The sequence below is a fragment of the Tachypleus tridentatus genome, chromosome 10 (assembly GCF_004210375.1).
Source record: "Tachypleus tridentatus isolate NWPU-2018 chromosome 10, ASM421037v1, whole genome shotgun sequence".
Classification (NCBI taxonomy): Eukaryota; Metazoa; Arthropoda; class Merostomata; order Xiphosura; family Limulidae; genus Tachypleus; species Tachypleus tridentatus.
Genome location: NC_134834.1, coordinates 13,532,109 through 13,552,030, shown reverse-complemented (window position 1 = coordinate 13,552,030; position 19,922 = coordinate 13,532,109). Strand labels below are relative to the sequence as shown.

Below are 19,922 nucleotides of genomic sequence, written 5' to 3'. Positions count from 1 at the left end.
ATCCTTACACACAGGGAAACATAAAACACACACCTCATCCTTACACACAGGGAAACATAAAACACACACCTCATTCTTACACACAGAGAAACATAAAACACACACCTCATCCTTACACACAGGGAAACATAAAACACACACCTCATCCTACACACAGGGAAACATAAAACACACACACCATCCTTACACACAGGGAAACATAAAACACACACCTCATCCTTACACACAGGGAAACATAAAACACACACCTCATCCTTACACACAGGGAAACATAAAACACACACCTCATCCTTACACACAGGGAAACATAAAACACAAACCTCATCCTTACACACAGGGAAACATAAAACACACACCTCATCCTTACACACAGGGAAACATAAAACACAAACCTCATCCTTACACACAGGGAAACATAAAACACAAACCTCATTCTTACACACAGAGAAACATAAAACACACACCTCATCCTTACACACAGGGAAACATAAAACACACACACCATCCTTACACACAGGGAAACATAAAACACACACACCATCCTTACACACAGGGAAACATAAAACACACACCTCATCCTTACACACAGGGAAACATAAAACACACACCTCATCCTACACACAGGGAAACATAAAACACACACCTCATCCTTACACACAGGGAAACATAAAACACAAACCTCATCCTTACACACAGGGAAACATAAAACACACACCTCATCCTTACACACAGGGAAACATAAAACACACACCTCATTCTTACACACAGAGAAACATAAAACACAAACATCATCCTTACACACAGGGAAACATAAAACACACACCCTCATCCTTACACACAGGGAAACATAAACACACACCTCATCCTTACACACAGGGAAACATAAAACACAAACCTCATCCTTACACACAGGGAAACATAAAACACACACCTCATCCTTACACACAGGGAAACATAAAACACACACCTCATCCTACACACAGAGAAACATAAAAAACACACACATCATCCTTACACACAGGGAAACATAAAACACACACCTCATCCTTACACACAGGGAAACATAAAAACACACACCTCATCCCTACACACAGAGAAACATAAAACACACACATCATCCTACACACAGGGAAACATAAAAACACACACCTCATCCTTACACACAGAGAAACATAAAAACACAAACATCATCCTTACACACAGGGAAACATAAAACACACACCTCATCCTTACACACAGAGAAACATAAAACACACACCTCATTCTTACACACAGGGAAACATAAAACACACACCTCATCCTTACACACAGGGAAACATAAAACACACACCTCATCCTTACACACAGGGAAACATAAAACACAAACCTCATCCTTACACACAGGGAAACATAAAACACACACCTCATTCTTACACACAGGGAAACATAAAACACACACCTCATTCTTACACACAGGGAAACATAAAACACACACCTCATCCTTACACACAGAGAAACATAAAACACACACATCATCCTTACACAAAGGGAAACATAAAACACACACCTCATTCTTACACACAGGGAAACATAAAACACACACCTATTCTTACACACAGGGAAACATAAAACACACACACCATCCTTACACACAGGGAAACATAAAACACACACACCATCCTTACACAAAGGGAAACATAAAACACACACACCATCCTTACACACAGGGAAACATAAAACACACACCTCATCCTTACACACAGGGAAACATAAAACACACACCTCATCCTTACACACAGGGAAACATAAAACACACACCTCATCCTTACACACAGAGAAACATAAAACACACACCTCATTCTTACACACAGGGAAACATAAAACACACACCTCATTCTTACACACAGGGAAACATAAAAAACACACACACCTCATCCTTACACACAGGGAAACATAAAACACAAACCCCATCCACATAATACACAGGGAAACATAAAACACACACCTCATCCTTACACACAGAGAAACATAAAACACACACCTCATCCTTACACACAGAGAAACATAAAACACACACCTCATTCTTACACACAGGGAAACATAAAACACACACCTCATTCTTACACACAGGGAAACATAAAACACACACCTCATTCTTACACACAGGGAAACATAAAACACACACCTCATTCTTACACACAGGGAAACATAAAACACACACACCATCCTTACACAAAGGGAAACATAAAACACACACACCATCCTTACACACAGGGAAACATAAAACACACACCTCATCCTACACACAGGGAAACATAAAACACACACACCATCCTTACACACAGGGAAACATAAACACACACCTCTATTCTTACACACAGAGAAACATAAAACACACACCCTCATTCTTACACACAGGGAAACATAAAACACACACCTCATTCTTACACACAGGGAAACATAAAACACACACCTCATTCTTACACACAGGGAAACATAAAACACACACACCATCCTTACACAAAGGGAAACATAAAACACACACACCATCCTTACACACAGGGAAACATAAAACACACACCTCATCCTTACACACAGGGAAACATAAAACACACACCTCATCCTTACACACAGGGAAACATAAAACACACACCTCATCCTTACACACAGAGAAACATAAACACACACCTCATTCTTACACACAGGGAAACATAAAACACACACCTCATTCTTACACACACAGGGAAACATAAAACACACACCTCATCCTACACACACAGGGAAACATAAAACACAAACCTCATCCTTACACACAGGGAAACATAAAACACACACCTCATCCTTACACACAGAGAAACATAAAACACACACCTCATCCTTACACACAGAGAAACATAAAACACACACCTCATTCTTACACACAGGGAAACATAAAACACACACCTCATCCTTACACACAGAGAAACATAAAACACAAACATCATCCTACACACACAGGGAAACATAAAACACACACCTCATCCTTACACACAGAGAAACATAAAACACACACCCTATTCTTACACATAGGGAAACATAAAACACACACCTCATTCTTACACACAGGGAAACATAAAACACACACCTCATCCTTACACACAGGGAAAACATAAAACACAAACCTCATCCTACACACAGGGGAACATAAAACACACACCTCATCCTCTACACACAGAGAAACATAAAACACAAACATCATCCTACACACAGGGAAACATAAAACACACACCTCATCCTACACACAGGGAAACATAAAACACACACCTCATCCTTACACACAGAGAAACATAAAACACAAACATCATCCTTACACACAGGGAAACATAAAACACACACCTCATCCTTACACACAGAGAAACATAAAACACACACCTCATTCTTACACACAGGGAAACATAAAACACACACCTCATCCTCACACACAGGGAAACATAAAAACACAAACCTCATCCTCATGCACACAGGGAAACATAAAACACACACCTCATTCTTACACACAGGGAAACATAAAACACACACCTCATTCTTACACACAGGGAAACATAAAACACACACCTCATCCTTACACACAGAGAAACATAAAACACACACATCATCCTTACACAAAGGGAAACATAAAACACACACACCATCCTTACACACAGAGAAACATAAAACACACACCTCATCCTTACACACAGGGAAACATAAAACACACACCTCATCCTTACACACAGGGAAACATAAAACACACACCTCATCCTTACACACAGGGAAACATAAAACACACACCTCATCCTTACACACAGAGAAACATAAAACACACACCTCATTCTTACACACAGAGAAACATAAAACACACAGGTAGTGCTACAAACTGTTGCAGGGTCTTTAGCGAAGGGGGGATATACATAATATCTCGCTGAGGTACTGTAATGATATACATAATATCTTGCTGAGGTACTGTAATGATATATATAATATCTCGTTGAGGTACTATAATGATATACATAATATCTCGCTGAGGTACTGTAATGATATATATAATATCTCGCTGAGGTACTGTAATGATATACATAATATGTCGCTGAGGTACTGTAATGATATACATAATATCTCGCTGAGGTATTGTAATGATATATATAATATCTCGTTGAGGTACTGTAATGATATATATAATATCTCGCTGAGGTACTGTAATGATATACATAATATCTCGCTGAGGTACTGTAATGATATACATAATATCTCGCTGAGGTACTGTAATGATATATATAATATCTCGCTGAGGTACTGTAATGATATACATAATATCTCGCTGAGGAACTGTAATGATATACATAATATCTCGCTGAGGTACTGTAATGATATACATAATATCTCGCTGAGGTACTGCAAAGTTCTTTTATAACCATATTATTATTTGAAGGCATGCTTTCTGTTCGTTTCTCAACATCATTGTAGTTCAAAATACATTTAACAACAAATTATAGGAATGTTGAACTGAGGAATAACTGTTACGTATTTCTGGTTTGTTTTATGTATTATGACGTTGAGAAAAAATTACTTCGAACGGGTAAATTATAAAGTTGATTAACTGAAATACAATAACATACTGTACCATTTCTTGCAGTGGTATATATTTTCAGCCATCGATAGTTATAGAGAAGTTTTCAGTCATCAATTATAATAGAGAAGTTCGCAGCCATCACTAGTTATATAACAGTTTCTAACCATCACTAGTTATATAACAGTTTCTAACCATCACAAGTTATATAACAGTTTCTAACCATCACTAGTAATATAACAGTTTCTAACCATCACTAGTAATATAACAGTTTCTAACCATCACTAGTTATATAACAGTTTCTAACCATCACTAGTAATATAACAGTTTCTAACCATCACTAGTTATATAACAGTTTCTAACCATCACTAGTTACATAACAGTTTCTAACCATCACTAGTTATATAACAGTTTCTAACCATCACTAGTTATATAACAGTTTCTAACCATCACTAGTTATATAACAGTTTCTAACCATCACTAGTTATATAACAGTTTCTAACCATCACTAGTAATATAACAGTTTCTAACCATCACTAGTTATATAACAGTTTCTAACCATCACTAGTTACATAACAGTTTCTAACCATCACTAGTTATATAACAGTTTCTAACCATCACTAGTTATATAACAGTTTCTAACCATCACTAGTTATATAACAGTTTCTAACTATCACTAGTAATATAACAGTTTCTAACCATCACTAGTAATATAACAGTTTCTAACCATCACAACTTATATAACAGTTTCTAACCATCACTAGTAATATAACAGTTTCTAACCATCACTAGTAATATAACAGTTTCTAACCATCACTAGTTACATAACAGTTTCTAACCATCACTAGTTATATAACAGTTTCTAACCATCACTAGTAATATAACAGTTTCTAACCATCACTAGTTATATAACAGTTTCTAACCATCACTAGTTATATAACAGTTTCTAACCATCACTAGTTATATAACAGTTTCTAACCATCAATAGTTATATAACAGTTTCTAACCATCACTAGTTACATAACAGTTTCTAACCATCACTAGTTATATAACAATTTCTAATCATCACTATTTATATAACAGTTTCGAACCATCACTAGTTATATAACAGTTTCTAACCACCACTAGTTATATAACAGTTTCTAACCATCACTAGTTACATAACAGTTTCTAAGCATAACTAGTTATATAACAGTTTCTAACCATCACAAGTTATATAACAGTTTTAACCATCACTAGTAATATAACAGTTTCTAACCATCACTAGTTATATAACAGTTTCTAACCACCACTAGTTATATAACAGTTTCTAACCATCACTAGTTACATAACAGTTTCTAACCATCACTAGTTATATAACAGTTTCGAACCATCACTAATTATATAACAGTTTCTAACCATCACTAGTTATATAACAGTTTCTAACCATCACTAGTTATATAACAGTTTCTAACCATCACTAGTTATATAACAGTTTCTAACCATCAATAGTTATATAACAGTTTCTAACCATCACTAGTTATATAACAGTTTCTAACCATAACAAGTTATATAACAGTTTTCAGCCATCACTAGTTATATAACAGTTTCTAACCATCACTAGTTATATAACAGTTTCTAACCATCAATACTTATATAACAGTTTCTAACCATCAATAGTTATATAACAGTTTCTAACCATCACTAGTTATATAACAGTTTTCAGCCATCACTAGTTATATTACAGTTTCTAACCATCACTAGTTATATAACAGTTTCTAACCATCACTAGTTATATAACAGTTTCTAACCATCACTAGTTACATAACAGTTTCTAACCATCACTAGTTATATAACAGTTTCTAACCATCACTATTTATATAACAGTTTCGAACCATCACTAGTAATATAACAGTTTCTAACCATCACTAGTTATATAACAGTTTCTAACCATCACTAGTTATATAACTGTTTCCAGCCATCATTAGTTATATAATAGTTTCCAGCCATCACTAGTTACATAACAGTTTCAACCATTACTAGTTATATAACAGTTTCTAACCATCACTAGTTATATAACAGTTTCTAACCATCACTAGTTATATAACAGTTTCCAGCCATCACTAGTTATATAACAGTTTCTAGCCATCACTAGTTATATAATAGTTTCCAGCCATCACTAGTTATATAACAGTTTCTAACCATCACTAGTTTCATAACAGTTTCTAACCATCACTAGTAATATAACAGTTTCCAGCCATCACTAGTTATATAACAGTTTCTAATCATCACTAGTTATATAACAGTTTCTAACCATCACTAGTTATATAACAGTTTCCAGCCATCACTAGTTACATAACAGTTTCTAACCATCACTAGTTATATAACAGTTTTTAAGCATCACTAGTTATATAACAGTTTCTAACCATCACTAGTTATATAACAGTTTCTAGCCATCACTAGTTATATAACAGTTTCTAACCATCACTAGTTATATAACAGTTTCCAGCCATCACTAGTTATATAACAGTTTCTAACCATCACTAGTTATATAACAGTTTCTAACCATCACTAGTTATATAATAGTTTCCAGCCATCACTAGTTATACAACAGTTTCTAACCATCACTAGTTATATAACAGTTTCCAGCCATCACTAGTTATACAACAGTTTCTAACCATCACTAGTTATATAATAGTTTCCAGCCATCACTAGTTATATAACAGTTTCTAAACATCACTAGTTATATAACAGTTTCCAGCCATCACTAGTTATATAACAGTTTCTAACCATCACTAGTTATATAACAGTTTCTAACCATCACTAGTTATATAACAGTTTTAACCATCACTAGTTATATAACAGTTTCTAACCATCACTAGTTATATAACAGTTTCCAGCCATCACTAGTTATATAACAGTTTCTAACCATCACTAGTTATATAACAGTTTCTAACCATCACTAGTTATATAACAGTTTCTAACCATCACTAGTAATATAACAGTTTCTAACCATCACTAGTTTATAACAGTTCCTAACCATCACTAGTTATATAATAGTTTCCAGCCATCACTAGTTATATAACAGTTTCTAAACATCACTAGTTATATAACAGTTTCCAGCCATCACTAGTTATGTAACGGTTTCTAACCATCACTAGTTATATAACAGTTTCTAACCATCACTAGTTATATAACAGTTTCTAACCATCACTAGTTATATAACAGTTTCTAAACATCACTAGTTATATAACAGTTTCTAACCATCACTAGTTATATAACAGTTTCTAACCATCACTAGTTATATAACAGTTTCTAACCATCACTAGTTATATAACAGTTTCCAGCCATCACTAGTTATATAACAGTTTCTAAACATCACTAGTTATATAACAGTTTCCAGCCATCACTAGTTATGTAACAGTTTCTAACCATCACTAGTTATATAACAGTTTCTAACCATCACTAGTTATTTAACAGTTTCTAACCATCACTAGTTATATAACAGTTTCTAAACATCACTAGTTATATAACAGTTTCTAACCATCACTAGTTATATAACAGTTTCTAACCATCACTAGTTATATAACAGTTTCCAGCCATCACTAGTTATATAACAGTTTCTAAACATCACTAGTTATATAACAGTTTCCAGCCATCACTAATTATATAATAGTTTCCGGCCATCACTAGTTATATAACAGTTTCTAACCATCACTAGTTATATAACAGTTTCTAAATATCACTAGTTATATAACAGTTTCTAACCATCACTAGTTATATAACAGTTTCTAAACATCACTAGTTATATAACAGTTTCCAGCCATCACTAGTTATATAACAGTTTCTAACCATCACTAGTTATATAACAGTTTCTAAACATCACTAGTTATATAACAGTTTCCAGCCATCACTAGTTATATAACAGTTTCTAAACATCACTAGTTATATAACAGTTTCCAGCCATCACTAGTTATATAACAGTTTCTAACCATCACTAGTTATATAACAGTTTCTAAACATCACTAGTTATATAACAGTTTCTAACCATCACTAGTTATATAACAGTTTCTAACCATCACTAGTTATATAACAGTTTCCAGCCATCACTAGTTACACAACAGTTTCTAACCATCACTAGTTATATAACAGTTTCTAAACATCACTAGTTATACAACAGTTTCCAGCCATCACTAGTTATATAACAGTTTCTAACCATCACTAGTTATATAACAGTTTCTAACCATCACTAGTTATATAACAGTTTTTAAACATCACTAGTTATATAACAGTTTTTAAACATCACTAGTTATATAACAGTTTCTAACCATCACTAGTTATATAACAGTTTCTAAACATCACTAGTTATATAACAGTTTCTAAACATCACTAGTTATATAACAGTTTCTAAACATCACTAGTTATATAACAGTTTCCAGCCATCACTAGTTACACAACAGTTTCTAACCATCACTAGTTACACAACAGTTTCTAACCATCACTAGTTATATAACAGTTTCTAAACATCACTAGTTATACAACAGTTTCCAGCCATCACTAGTTATATAACAGTTTCTAAACATCACTAGTTATATAACAGTTTCTAACCATCACTAGTTATATAACAGTTTTAAACATCACTAGTTATATAACAGTTTTTAAACATCACTAGTTATATAACAGTTTCTAACCATCACTAGTTATATAACAGTTTCTAAACATCACTAGTTATATAACAGTTTCTAGCCATCACTAGTTACATAACAGTTTCTAACCATCACTAGTTATATAACAGTTTCTAACCATCACTAGTTATATAACAGTTTCTAACCATCACTAGTTATATAACAGTTTCTAAACATCACTAGTTATATAACAGTTTCTAACCATCACTAGTTATACAACAGTTTCTAACCATCACTAGTTATATAACAGTTTCTAACCATCACTAGTTATATAACAGTTTCTAACCATCACTAGTTATATAACAGTTTCTAAACATCACTAGTTATATAACAGTTTCTAACCATCACTAGTTATATAACAGTTTCTAAACATCACTAGTTATACACAGTTTCCAGCCATCACTAGTTATATAACAGTTTCTAACCATCACTAGTTATATAACAGTTTCTAACCATCACTAGTTATATAACAGTTTCTAACCATCACTAGTTATATAACAGTTTCTAAACATCACTAGTTATATAACAGTTTCTAACCATCACTAGTTATATAACAGTTTCTAACCATCACTAGTTATATAACAGTTTCTAAACATCACTAGTTATATAACAGTTTCTAGCCATCACTAGTTACATAACAGTTTCTAACCATCACTAGTTATATAACAGTTTCTAACCATCACTAATTATACAACAGTTTCTAACCATCACTAGTTATATAAGTTTCTAACCATCACTAGTTATATAACAGTTTGTAACCATCACTAGTTATATAACAGTTTCTAACCATCACTAATTATACAACAGTTTCTAACCATCACTAGTTATATAACAGTTTCTAACCATCACTAGTTATATAACAGTTTCTAACCATCAATAGTTATATAACAGTTTCTAACCATCACTAGTTATATAACAGTTTCTAACCATCACTAGTTACATAACAGTTTCTAACCATCAATAGTTATATAACAGTTTCTAACCATCACTAGTTATATAACAGTTTCTAAACATCACTAGTTATATAACAGTTTCCAACCATCACTAGTTACATAACAGTTTCTAACCATCACTAGTTATATAACAGTTTCTAACATCACTAGTTATATAACAGTTTCTAACCATCACTAGTTATATAACAGTTTCAACCATCACTAGTTATATAACAACCATCACTAGTTATATAACAGTTTCTAAACATCACTAGTTTCCAGCCATCACTAGTTATATAACAGTTTCTAACCATCACTAGTTATATAACAGTTTCTAAACATCACTAGTTATATAACAGTTTCTAACCATCACTAGTTATATAAGTTTCTAACCATCACTAGTTATATAACAGTTTCTAACCATCACTAGTTATATAACAGTTTCTAACCATCACTAGTTATATAACAGTTTCTAACCATCACTAGTTATATAACAGTTTCTAACCATCACTAGTTATATAACAGTTTCTAACCATCACTAGTTACATAACAGTTTCTAACCATCACTAGTTATATAACAGTTTCTAAACATCACTAGTTATACAACAGTTTCTAACCATCACTAGTTATATAACAGTTTCTAACCATCACTAGTTATATAACAGTTTCTAACCATCACTAGTTATATAACAGTTTTTAAACATCACTAGTTATATAACAGTTTCTAACATCACTAGTTATATAACAGTTTCTAACCATCACTAGTTATATAACAGTTTCTAAACATCACTAGTTATACAACAGTTTCCAGCCATCACTAGTTATATAACAGTTTCTAACCATCACTAGTTATATAACAGTTTTAAACATCACTAGTTATATAACAGTTTCTAACCATCACTAGTTATATAACAGTTTCTAAACCATCACTAGTTATATAACAGTTTCTAACCATCACTAGTTATATAACAGTTTCTAACCATCACTAGTTATATAACAGTTTCTAACCATCACTAGTTATATAACAGTTTCTAAACATCACTAGTTACATAACAGTTTCTAACCATCACTAGTTATATAACAGTTTCTAACCATCACTAGTTATATAACAGTTTCTAACCATCACTAGTTATATAACAGTTTCTAACCATCACTAGTTATATAACAGTTTCTAACCATCACTAGTTATATAACAGTTTCTAACCATCACTAGTTATATAACAGTTTCTAACCATCACTAGTTATACAACAGTTTCTAACCATCACTAGTTATATAACAGTTTCTAACCATCACTAGTTATATAACAGTTTCTAACCATCAATAGTTACATAACAGTTTCTAACCATCACTATTTATATAACAGTTTCTAACCATCAATAGTTACATAACAGTTTCTAACCATCACTAGTTATATAACAGTTTCTAACCATCAATAGTTACATAAAAGTTTCTAACCATCACTAGTTATATAACAGTTTCTAAACATCACTAGTTATATAACAGTTTCCAGCCATCGCTAGTTACATAACAGTTTCTAACCATCACTAGTTATATAACAGTTTCTAACCATCACTAGTTATATAACAGTTTCTAAACATCACTAGTTATATAACAGTTTCCAGCCATCACTAGTTATATAACAGTTTCTAACCATCACTAGTTATATAACAGTTTCTAAACATCACTAGTTATATAACAGTTTCTAACCATCACTAGTTATATAAGTTTCTAACCATCACTAGTTATATAACAGTTTGTAACCATCACTAGTTATATAACAGTTTCTAACCATCACTAGTTATATAACAGTTTCTAACCATCACTAGTTATATAACAGTTTCTAACCATCAATAGTTACATAACAGTTTCTAACCATCACTAGTTATATAACAGTTTCTAACCATCAATAGTTACATAACAGTTTCTAACCATCACTAGTTATATAACAGTTTCTAACCATCAATAGTTACATAAAAGTTTCTAACCATCACTAGTTATATAACAGTTTCTAAACATCACTAGTTATATAACAGTTTCCAGCCATCGCTAGTTACATAACAGTTTCTAACCATCACTAGTTATATAACAGTTTCTAACCATCACTAGTTATATAACAGTTTCTAAACATCACTAGTTATATAACAGTTTCTAACCATCACTAGTTATATAACAGTTTCTAAACATCACTAGTTATATAACAGTTTCTAACCATCACTAGTTATATAACAGTTTCTAACCATCACTAGTTATATAACAGTTTCTAACCATCACTAGTTATATAACAGTTTCTAAACATCACTAGTTATATAACAGGTTCCAGCCATCACTAGTTATATAGCAGTTTCTAAACATCACTAGTTATATAACAGTTTCCAGCCATCACTAGTTACATAACAGTTTCTAAACATCACTAGTTATACAACAGTTTCCAGCCATCACTAGTTATATGACAGTTTCTAACCATCACTAGTTATATAACAGTTTCTAACCATCACTAGTTATATAACAGTTTCTAACCATCACTAGTTATATAACAGTTTCTAACCATCACTAATTATACAACAGTTTCTAACCATCACTAGTTATATAAGTTTCTAACCATCACTAGTTATATAACATTTTCTAACCATCACTAATTATACAAGAGTTTCTAACCATCACTAGTTATATAACAGTTTCTAACCATCACTAGTTATATAACAGTTTCTAACCATCACTAGTTATATAACAGTTTCTAACCATCACTAGTTATATAACAGTTTGTAACCATCACTAGTTATATAATAGTTTGTAACCATCACTAGTTATATAACAGTTTGTAACCATCACTAGTTATTTTACAGTTTCTAAACATCACTAGTTTTATAATAGTTTTCAGCCACCAGTAGTTTTACCTTAAATCTAGGACATTATGAATGCAACGTTTCAATTGTATAGATTCCATAAACATTCTGTATTTAACGTTTCAATTGTATAGATTCCACGCTATTTAATGATGAAAACACTAGAACAAAAGACATTCGAATGGTGGACAAAACGGTTTAAGAAGTGAGAATGTACTAACCCTGATTACTCCATCGTCTGGAGGGGTAAAATCCTCAGGAGGGTTAGAAAGTAGTACGCTTTGCGCGAAGTCATAATTAACACCATTAAGAAATATGTTTATAATATTTGTTTTCCGCCAGCTGTTTGTTAATTCACGAGATATTAATGTTTCGAACCAAGCTAACGTTTAATAGTCTGTAACAAAAAATAGCAAAGAAAACTTAACTCGGTGGTTAATATAAAAGAGAACTGGGATTATAAATCTTAAGTATATGGATGTATGAGAACATAGATGTAAGTAATCACAGCGGTTACAACATGGATGTGTGAGAACAGAGATATAAGTAATCACAGCGGTTACAACATGGATGTGTGAGAACAGAGACAATGTAATCACAGTGGTTACAACATGGATGTATGAGAACAGAGACAATGTAATCACAGTGGTTACAACATGAATATGATATATTATTTGCACATCATATGTTAAGATCGGCTACGTGTTTTATATAAACGATTTGGAAACTAATATTCGCCTGTTTTTGTTGTTTTTGTTTAATATATCTCAAAATTTATTTTTATTAACAAAATTTTATATGTTTAGATTAATTGTTTGTTTGTTTTTGAATTTCATACAAAGCTACTCTAGGGCTATCTCTGCTCGTTGTCCCTGATTTAGCAGTGTAAGACTAGAGGGAAGGCAGCTAGTCATCACCACCCACAGCTAACTCTTGGGCTATTCTTTTACCAACGAATAGCGGGATTGACCGCAACATTATAACGCTCACACGGCTGAAAGGGTGAATGTGTTTGGTGCGACCGGGATTCGAACCCGCGACTCTCAGATTACGAGTCGAACGCCTTAACCCACCTGGCCATTCCGGGCCTATTTAGATTAATAAATAATGGTTTTTACCAGTTTCTTATTAGTTTTAGTTTTAGGTGATGACAACGATATAAAAAGTGTGTTTTTTTTAGACTAAACTTTAATTCCAACTAACAATATATCCATTTAGTCAGTGTTTCGGTATTTCATCACCAGGATATTTTATCGTCCGTCACAGAGTTGATTCTTGAGATGTTGTGTGATGCGATGATATATCCTGGTGAATTTATCGTGTGGCTAGTGTTCATAATAATCTAACCAAAAACATTTTAGGCGTGAAATAAAAATTTCGGGGTAAAATTATTGAGTGTGCGACTTAACGTAATGAAATTTAAACTGGTGGCTGAACTGACAGCTACACTTATAACATTGATAAGAACTTTATAACAAGTATTGATTCATTAGTTACCTGGGCCGCGTTCATTGTTTTACCCACTATCGTGTCATGACGTTTACTCTTACTTTTTAGGCGAGTGTTTGTGCGTGTTTTGTTATCTGCTCAGTTCACGGAAGGGAATCGAACCCATTATTTTAGCGCTGTAAATCCGAAGGCTTACTGCTATGCCAGCTGTGGTCCTTTTAGAGAAAGCTGTAGTGAAACTTTGAGGATGAAAACGTGAAAAGGTCACGTGACCTTTTGCGCAGGCGTGCGAAAAGGTTTCGTTCGAAACACCTAACTATGTGGGTCTTAAAGAATTATCCGTGCACTAAACTTGAAAAAAAAAAAAAAACACCTTTAAAATTAAGTTTCGGTGCGAAGAAGAAAAAAATCCGAAGAAACTGATTCAAAATTTGAGGTTTTATATCTCGTGCGTTTCTTAAAAATACCTTGAAATTTGGTATTTGTGTTTCTAACACGAAAGCCACGTACGGCTATCTGCTCTGTCCACCGAAAGAAATCGAGCCCCTGATTTTAGCATTGCAAAATCAAAGATTTACTGCTGTCCCAGCAGGGGACAATTTGGCATGTGAAGTTAGGATACACATGAGCACTTCCAACGAAAATATGCGATCGTTTGGGTTGCCACAGTCCGAAACACGGGAAGTAAAACTTCGCTGAACTGTTGCTACTGTTGATAATAGAGATTGTGTCCTAGAGGTTGTTTACGCCGCACGACACACTACCGTGTGCTTTGAAATAGCACTGCTTTAATCAGTCTTAATTAAAGCGGCCTGGCATGGCCAAGCGTGTTAAGGCATTCGACTCATAATCTGAGGGTCGCGGGTTCGAATTCCGGTCGCACTAAACTTGCCATTTCAGCCGTGGGGGGCGTTGTAATGTGCGGTCAATCCCACTATTCGTTGGTAAAAGAGTAGCCCAAGAGTTGGCGGTGGGTGGTGATGACTAGCTGCCTTCCCTCCAGTCTTACACTGCTAAATTAGGGACGGCTAGCGCAGATAGCCCTCGAGTAGCTTTGTGCGAAATTCAAAACAAACAAACAATCTTAATTAAAATATTTCCTCCACAAAAATAAACAAACAGTTTTCATTTCCCCTAAATGTTTGTAACAGTAATTTCGTAATATTCTAAGCCTCATCAGTTGAACTACACTATTCGTTGCTGGCCAATAGCATTTCAGCTTTTCTTTACTGTCCGAAAATTCTGAAACCGTATATAATTTGATTTTTTTTTTCTTAAATTTCAGTTACGTGATTAGTAGTTACGCTAGCCGTCCCTAATTTAGCAGTTTAAGACCAGAGGGAGGGCAGCTAGTCATCACCACCCCACCGCCAACTCTTGGGCTACTCTTTTATGAACGAATAGTGGGACTGATCGTAACCCCCCCTGCACGGCTGAAAGGGCGAACATGTTTGGTGCGACCGAGCTTCGAACCCGCGACCCTCGGATTACGAGTCGAACGCTTTAACACATTTGGCCATGCCGGGCCAGTTGAAGCAAGAGAAGGCAGAGTTAAACCAACTGCGAATAGAAATTTGTCTCGAATTACAAAATCGGCAGGTAAAACAAATTACAAAATCAGCAGGTAAAACGCATTCTCTAAAGTTTGTTGAAACTTATGTGCTTCCAAACTTTTCAGAGATCCCATTTAAACCTAACCAGTCATTATGACGTTTTAAAGACTGCTTAATATTTGCATCCAGTTACACAACGCGTACATCATTTAGATTAATGTGATAGGCGAACGTCCCTAACTGCTTTAATATGCGTGATTTCATAACCATTTTACTGTCGAGTGTATATCTGTCGATACTATGTAACGACTGCTTTAACTTCGACTTCAATGCCAATTAAAACCTAATGAATAGAAATCATCTTCCAATTAGGAGGAGTTATATAATCGTACCTGACATTGACCGTGAAATAATCGTACGGACTTATATAATAATCCAAGTTAAACGATTTTATAAATCACGTCATCAAACATTATTATCTTCCCGGATCCCCAGTGACAAGTCTCAAGATTTATAACGCCAGAAACCGAGTTTCGATACCCATGGTGGGCGCGGCAGAAACAGGTCATTGTGTTGCTCTGTGTTTAACTTCAAACAAGAAAACTTATTATTCCGAATCTTAGGCCTAATCATTTGCCATGTGTTGCAGCAGAATATGACATTTGTTGGTTTCGGATATCCCTCCAAAATTACACAAGGACTGTCTGCGCGAGCCATTCTTTGACTAGAGAGAATTCAGCTAGTCAACAGTACCCCCGTCAACTCTTAGATTACTCCAATTGAATAATGGGATTAACAGTTATTCTTATAACGCACCCTAATAAAAAAAAACGCTGCTTAGAGCGATTATAAGTTAAGAGAACGCGAACCATGAATCTACAAATTCAGTTCTGTCACTCTAGACATTTTGATATGACCGTCGTCAAAAATATTGAATACGCGAATGAATGAGCGATGAATACGTAAAGCTGGACGCAACTTTAAAGCCATCCTTGGTTTGTCTGGTAATGTAAGAAGACTTGCTTTGTACAGTCCATAATCCAATTGGCATTTGTTCCTTATGGCAAACGTTCAAGCTGTTACAATCATTCACGAAATATATTTTCTCGCCACAATAGCTCAATGCTAACGTGAAGGCCCGGCATGGCCAAGCGTGTTAAGGCGTGCGACACGTAATCTGAGGGTCGCGAGTTCCAATCCCAGTCATACCAAACATACGCGCTCTATCAGCCGTGGGGGCGTTATAAATTTTCGGTCAATCCCACTATTCGTTGGTAAAATAGTAGCCCAAGAGTTGGCGGTGGGTGGTGATGACTAGCTGCCTTCCCTCTAGTCTTGCACTGCTAAATTAGGGACGGCTAGCACAGATAGCCCTCGTGTAGCTTTGTACGAAATTCAAAAACAAACCAAACTACCATAAACGAAAATAACTCCTCCCCCTGGCGGCTCATCTTTAACAAACACGCGGGAAATAAAACGTTTCCATTAAAAAACAATTCAGTGATCTAGATTAGAAAGATTGAAGAAATCTCTTACCTTGAAGCCGTGAAATGAAAAGAATTCCTTGAACGACAGAATAAACTGGAAGGAGCATGGCTGTTCAGTACAGATACAAAAGAAATTATCTTAATTGAATCTGTATGGTTCAGGAGAAAGTGTCTTTTATCGCTATAACTCTCTCAGAATTACCACTGGGGAACACTGTTGTTCACAGACCATACAGTTGAGTCACAGAACTACAAATGATTTTAAAATCGTGTCTCGTGACAAATTCTCTTGTGCTATTAGAGTCATAATAACATATAAATCGAGTTATAGGAATTTCTCCTGACCTTAACCACGTCAGAGTGTTCTAACTCGTACCTAGGCGTCCTTCAATGACTTAGCGGCAATTTTTGCTGGCTTACGGCGCTAAAATTTGGGTTTTGATACCCGTGATGAGCAGAACACAGATAGCAAGTTGTGCGGCCTTGCGTTTAACAACAACAAAAGCACACTTGGCGTGACTTCTGTTAAGAAATTTTCAAAGAGGTTGTTGGGTAACGTTTGCTTTCGTTCGACCTCCGAAAGTAACGGATTATATCGCTCGGAAGGCGTTGAACACGAGTTGACTCTACGTCTGCTGACAAACCTCACCAACTGTGGACGTCCGACGGAAGGTTGTTCTTTATTCGGCGGAACACCTGCAGTTGCAAATCGATCATTACATTCCGTTTACCAGTGGCGCCCTCTCGCCTCCAAGTCCGCAATATAAAAGAAAATAGTGTCTATTTTGAGATATTTCTACAATGGACGAAATAAATTAAACGAAATATTCCATCATTTAGATTGCTCTGCGTGTTTGAATATATTATCGTCACTATGACATAACTGATAAACACGAGAAGTTGTGTAGTTGTAAAAATGTATATTTTCTGTCGCTTTCTTTCATTTAAATAATACTTATTTATATAATAAAATTACACGATGGATATTATTTCACAGTCTTAGAAAGTCGTAAAAATATACTTTAAAGATATTCGTGCCCATACACTAAGAACAAGACATTGCTATTGTGTTCCGTAAATGCGGAAGAAAACATTATAGTAAAAATAAATATATAAAAAAATAAGTGTCTAACAAACCATTCTACTTCTATACCGTCTCTCCTCCAAGGGGCACAGTGACATGTTTGCGGACTCATACCGCTATAAACATAGATTCGATACCTATGGTGGGCTGAGTACTGATAGCCCTTTGTGTAACTTTCTGCTCGTACTCCGAGGGTCGCGAGTTCGAATCTCGGCCGCACCAAACATGCTCGCTCTCCCAGCCGTGGGGGCGTTATAATGTGACGGTCAATCCCACTATTCGCTGGTAAAAGAGTAGCCCAAGAGTTGCCGGTGGGTGGTGATGACTAGCTGCCTTCCCTCTAGTCTTACACTGCTAAATTAGGGACGACTAGCCCAGATAGCCCTCGAGTAGCTTTGCGCGAAATTCAAAAACTTTCTGCTTAATCACAAAATACAAACAACGAAACTTTCCAGTAATATAGTTTCAAAGTTACGTTTAATTTCAAACTAAACACATTTTATTGTAATATCACTACACAAAAGCCATTTTTCTGTTACTTACAATCGAAGTTGTTTTTATAAGCCAATTTATTTTCTAAGTGTTCTATTTTTTTACGGTCCCCTACGGGTACCGCGGTAAATCTTTAGACTTACAACGCTGAAATCAGGGGTTTGACTCTCCTCGGTGGACTCAGCAGATAGCCCACTGTAGCTTCGCTATAAGAAAGCACACACATTTTTTTTTTTTCTGAGAAAAATAACATTTTTATAAGGTAGTTTTTATCTAAAGGGAAGGAGTGAATCAGACGGTCTGATGGAGCTGGTTACTATCAGAAGTAAAGAGAAACGACGAATTTTACGACTAACAACAGAGAAGTTGTTATCATTAACCGCAGGCAACAACTGCAACAACTGCAACAACTGTCAGTATTAGTTAGACAAGGAAGCTAACTTCTCATTATTTCTAGTAGCACTAATTAACTAGTTGGAGTTAAGTCTGACAAAACGAGGAAGTCAGTTGTGACGCAGCCGCAGTGAATTGATTAATGACGCAGTCGCAGTGAATAGATTAATTACGCAGCCGCAGTGTATCATATAACATCATAAGTCTGCAGAAGCAGAGAGAAACCGAAACCTACAAACTATATCTACAACGTGTATATCTTCTTGGAATTTTCTCGAAAGTTCATTTAGCACGTAGAACAGTAAAATCAGGGCTTTTGGTTCGAATAGAGAGGTGGATGGATAGATGCGTAAGGAAGTAGTGTGCCAATCTCCAACGATGTTACGAGAGACACAAAAACTGTAAAGAGAACTGAAAACTGCTTGTAAATAACAGAATTAAATAAGATAATATTTATACT

At 34.7% G+C, this 19,922-nt stretch overlaps 1 protein-coding gene across 1 annotated transcript in view; it reads right to left on the bottom strand.

The window, feature by feature from the left end:
- LOC143228012 (putative carbonic anhydrase-like protein 2) overlaps nt 1-18,140 on the bottom strand; it is an 83,819-nt gene extending 65,679 nt beyond the window's left edge. The window contains exon 1 of the mRNA XM_076459358.1: nt 17,543-18,140. Within this exon, the coding sequence (XP_076315473.1) occupies nt 17,543-17,600 (58 nt within the window). The 5' untranslated portion in view covers nt 17,601-18,140. The remainder of the gene's footprint in view (nt 1-17,542) is intronic.
- Between the last annotated feature and the right edge of the window lie 1,782 nt (nt 18,141-19,922).